This window comes from Mytilus edulis, chromosome 10 (assembly GCF_963676685.1).
Source record: "Mytilus edulis chromosome 10, xbMytEdul2.2, whole genome shotgun sequence".
NCBI lineage: Eukaryota > Metazoa > Mollusca > Bivalvia > Mytilida > Mytilidae > Mytilus > Mytilus edulis.
This window is the reverse complement of record NC_092353.1, coordinates 84,714,755-84,719,288: the sequence shown is the minus strand read 5'-3', so window position 1 is coordinate 84,719,288 and position 4,534 is coordinate 84,714,755. Positions and strand designations below refer to the sequence as shown.

At 31.6% G+C, this 4,534-nt stretch overlaps 1 protein-coding gene across 1 annotated transcript; it reads left to right on the top strand.

Annotated features, from left to right (window-relative positions):
- The first annotated feature begins 549 nt into the window (after positions 1 to 549).
- On the top strand, positions 550 to 3,455 carry LOC139492058 (uncharacterized). The gene is made up of 4 exons (XM_071280170.1): positions 550 to 809; positions 1,189 to 1,332; positions 2,598 to 2,884; positions 3,013 to 3,455. The coding sequence occupies exons 1-3, from the start codon at positions 647 to 649 to the stop codon at positions 2,876 to 2,878; spliced, it is 588 nt and encodes a 195-aa protein (XP_071136271.1). The 5' UTR covers positions 550 to 646; the 3' UTR covers positions 2,879 to 2,884; positions 3,013 to 3,455.
- The last annotated feature ends 1,079 nt before the right edge of the window (positions 3,456 to 4,534 follow it).

Genomic DNA, 4,534 nt, shown 5'->3' with positions numbered 1-4,534 from the left:
AACGTAAAATCTAAAATTTATTAATATTGAAAGAGAAATGTCAATAGATAGAAACAATGCACAGAAGTTTTATGAACATTGGTGAATGAGTTTTTGAGTTATTGACGACTGATTTAAAGTTATTGACGACTCTAGGACAACGTCATACCATACTACGTCTCGTAAATAGGTGCAATCAAATTTCATCTTTGTTTACATAATTTTATCGATCACCGATCATGACGAGATCGCTAGCACGTTCTCACTCTAGAAGGACAGCCGAACCCACCGTAATAAAGGAGTATCAGAATAGCACATTCTCACTCTAGCAGGACAGCCGAACCCACCGTAATAAAGGAGTATCAGAATGGAAAGGTAGATGGCCTAATTAAATTTCTATTGCAGATGAAAACATTATACACTGATTCACCTTCCTTGTTAGTTTACCTGTAAACACATGTATCAAAACATACATGTATCAAAACATACATGTGTGTGGTTGGGTAAAACTACTATTGCGTACTTCTAATAAAACTAAAATAATTCAAATTGCAAAATAACAATCATAAACAAGATTCTTTTTGTTCGGGTATTCCCCGATCGATTGATATAAATACAAAAGTTAGACCTTAAGAATTGTTAAATCTGTATCTTTCATCAAATAAACATGAATATTAAAATCGCAGGTATTTTCAACATCATAGCTTTATTGTTGTTGGTTGCTGGTGCTCTAGCCCCAGGCTGGATAGTATTCGAGAGTTCTGGCAATTCAATCCATGTTGGACTCTTTTATACAGTCGCAAATGGTTCTACTGGTCGCAGTTTATCATGTAAGTAAAGAATTAACTTGAAATACAATTTCTGCAAAATACAATTACACATAGGAGAGGAGATATAGTAATACAAGCCAATGAAAAGATAACCAAAAAATATAACTTTTAAAAACCATCAAGAAGGCAATATTAATATTTGGTCTGTAAAGAGATTTATTTGTTGTCGTCTATATTCGAAAGAATACTCGATATAATTCGATATACTACAAGTGAATCACTATGGAATACGTTAGACATTTAACAGTTGAATCAGTATGTCTGGTATATTTTTGACATACTACAAATGAATCGGTCTTCTCTGTATACTTTAGTGCAAAACAAAGACAATTGTCTGTTGCATATAACATAATGATGATGATGTGTTGTTTTTTTGCAGTTTTCGGACTTATAGAATTCCAGATAGAAGTGATCGTCGGTATCATACTGTGTTTAATTGCCACCATTCTTATATTTGTGTATGCAAATGGACAGAAATCCCACAGCTATCTAATGTCTCCTGTTATTTTGAACCTGATATCAGGTAAGTTTTTGAATCAACTTGAATCGTCTTATCAGTTATAAGTGATCTTATGTGTGAGTCTTATGTGGTGTTTACGTTTCTTTTAATCTCCTGGACCCATATAGAGGTTCGAGTTATCGAATACTGTTCGATCTCTGAAATAGAGAGTCGGGTAATTGAACAATCGTGTTCAAGCTACAAGCAATTGGACCAAGTCGCTGCACTTTCGTGTTCAATAGTTCAATCGAAAGAGAATAGTCACTGATTACTAGAATTCGTTTTCAATAGTTCAATCGAAAGAGAATAGTCACTGATTACTAGTATTTGTTTTCAATAATTTAATCAAAAGAGAATAGTCATTGATTACTAGAATTCGTTTTCAATAATTTAATCAAAAGAGAATAGTCATTGATTACTAGAATTCGTTTTCAATAGTTCAATCGAAAGAGAATAGTCACTGATTACTAGAATTCGTTTTCAATAGTTCAATCGAAAGAGAATAGTCACTGATTACTAGTATTTGTTTTCAATAATTTAATCAAAAGAGAATAGTCATTGATTACTAGAATTCGTTTTCAATAATTTAATCAAAAGAGAATAGTCACTGATTACTAGAATTCGTTTTCAATAGTTCAATCGAAAGAGAATAGTCACTGATTACTAGTATTTGTTTTCAATAATTTAATCAAAAGAGAATAGTCATTGATTACTAGAATTCGTTTTCAATAATTTAATCAAAAGAGAATAGTCACTGATTACTAGAATTCGTTTTCAATAGTTCAATCGAAAGAGAATAGTCACTGATTACTAGTATTTGTTTTCAATAATTTAATCAAAAGAGAATAGTCATTGATTACTAGAATTCGTTTTCAATAATTTAATCAAAAGAGAATAGTCACTGATTACTAGAATTCGTTTTCAATAGTTTAATCAAAAGAGAATAGTCACTGATTACTAGAATTCGTTTTCAATAATTTAATCAAAAGAGAATAGTCACTGATTACTAGAATTCGTTTTCAATAATTTAATCAAAAGAGAATAGTAACTGAACATTCGTGTCAATGTCGAATAACTGAACCATCATGTTTAATGTCCGATCGAGTGAGATCTGTCTTAGTGTAACTTTCCGAGTGGAGTCTATGACCACATCATTATTGGTCTCTATGTTATCATTTCTTTGATGGCCTCTATATTGATAACATCATTGTGAGAACCATTTACTTCAATTCTTGCAGAATAAAGATTACTTCCGGTATCATAACGATCTTTGTTTCATTCTATTTCAGGTGTTATAACATGTGTGGCAGTTGGTCGATTTTTACATGCAATTTTACGTAGTCTTGGTTACAACATGGGAGTACCCTACTCCTTGATACTTAGCGGTCTGGGTGCAGTCATGTTGTTTGTTATAATCGTCGTTCTTATTGTAAAGAAAACACAAGACAGTAATAGAATTCAGTCATCACAAGGAATTGTCTTGGCAACTACCTCTAAACCTCAAGTGAATATGGGTTATAGCCAGGACCCAACACAGCAATATGGAATTCCACCAAAATATGGTGTATAAGATAATGCAAACCATGAAGGCAAGGGACCTGCATACGTGTCGTTTTCACCAAAAGCACAGAGAGAGAAAGAGAGAGAGAGAAAGAGAGAGAGAAAGTTAACATGTTAGAATTTGTTTTAAAAAACTACACAAAGAACAAGAGCGTTATACTAGTTTGTTGTTCCACTTTAATAAGACGGGGGCTATCAAGGCAATGCATTTTAAATATAAATGGGCAGACTATATTATTTACGATTCTATTTTATGTATATTTATTCATTTACATTTGTACATATATCATTGACATGTAATCAAATATGTCTATGACAAGTCAATGCAATAGTTTCTATGAAATAGAGTGGTGACCAGTACAAACAACTGTCTATTGGCTATTACCTCATTTGAATTTGAATATCATCTATAATATAATTTGAAAAAGACTTTCTGTGTCATTTGGTCTCTTCTGGAGAGTTGTCTCATTGGCACATACCACATATTCTTTTTATATTTATACTTTTACACATGATTTTTTCTACAAATATCAAAAACTGTATTATTTTTATTAGCTTTTTAAAAAAATAAAAATGCATTCAAAACTTTTTTTGTTAGAGTCATTTTTTAATTCATTAAGTCACATTCTGATCAGAGCATGTTCATAATAAATTTTAAATAATACCATTCCTCCCCTATACAATTTGACATTAACCTGACACTAGTAAATCCTTCCCTATACAAATTGACATTTACGTGACACTAGTATACAATTTGACATTAACTTGACACTACTAAATCCCCTATACAATTTGACATTTACCCGACACTGGTAAATCTTCCCCCATACAATTAGACATTTACTTGACACAAGTTAATCCTCCTCTAGTCTAACTTGACACTTTTAAATCGAATCTCCCCTATACAATCTGAAATTTACTTGACACTAGTAAATCTCCCCTATACAATCTGAAATTTACTTGACACTAGTAAATCTCCCCTATACAATCTGAAATTTACTTGACACTAGTAAATCTCCCTCTTTACAAATAGACATTTACTTAACACTAGTAAAGTCCCCTCTTTACAAATTGACATTTACTTTACACAAGTAAATCACCCTCTTTACAAATTGACATTTACCTGACACTAGTAAATCCACTTAACAATTTGACATTAATCTAACTTGACACTAGTAAATCCTATTTTACATTTACTTGACTCTATTTAATCTCTCCCTATACAAATTGACATTAACTTCATACTAGTATATCCTACTCTATACAAATTGACATTTACTGAACACTCGTAAATCCTCTTCTATACAAATTGAAATTTACTTGTCAATAGTAAATCCTCCTCTATACAATTTGACATTTACCCGACACTCGTAAATCCTCCCCTATACAAATTGAAATTTACTTAACAAGAGTAAATCCCCCTATATACAATTTGACACTAACTTGACACAAGTTAATCCTGTCCTATACAATATGACACTTACTGAACACTAGTAAATCCTTCAAATAATTTGACATTAACTAGACACTCGTAAATCCTCTTCTATACAAATTAAAATTTACTTGACAAAAGTAAATCCTCCTTTATACAATTTGACAGTTACCCGACACTCGTAAATCCTCCCCAATACAAATTGAAATTTACTTGACAATAGTAAATTCCCCT

Coding starts and splice junctions, on each gene's coding strand:
- LOC139492058 (XM_071280170.1), top strand. CDS start 647: ATGAATATTAAAATCGCAGGTATTTTCAACATCATAGCTTTATTGTTG. Junction 810..1,188: donor TACTGGTCGCAGTTTATCAT/GTAAGTAAAGAA, acceptor GTTTTTTTGCAG/TTTTCGGACTTATAGAATTC. Junction 1,333..2,597: donor TATTTTGAACCTGATATCAG/GTAAGTTTTTGA, acceptor ATTCTATTTCAG/GTGTTATAACATGTGTGGCA.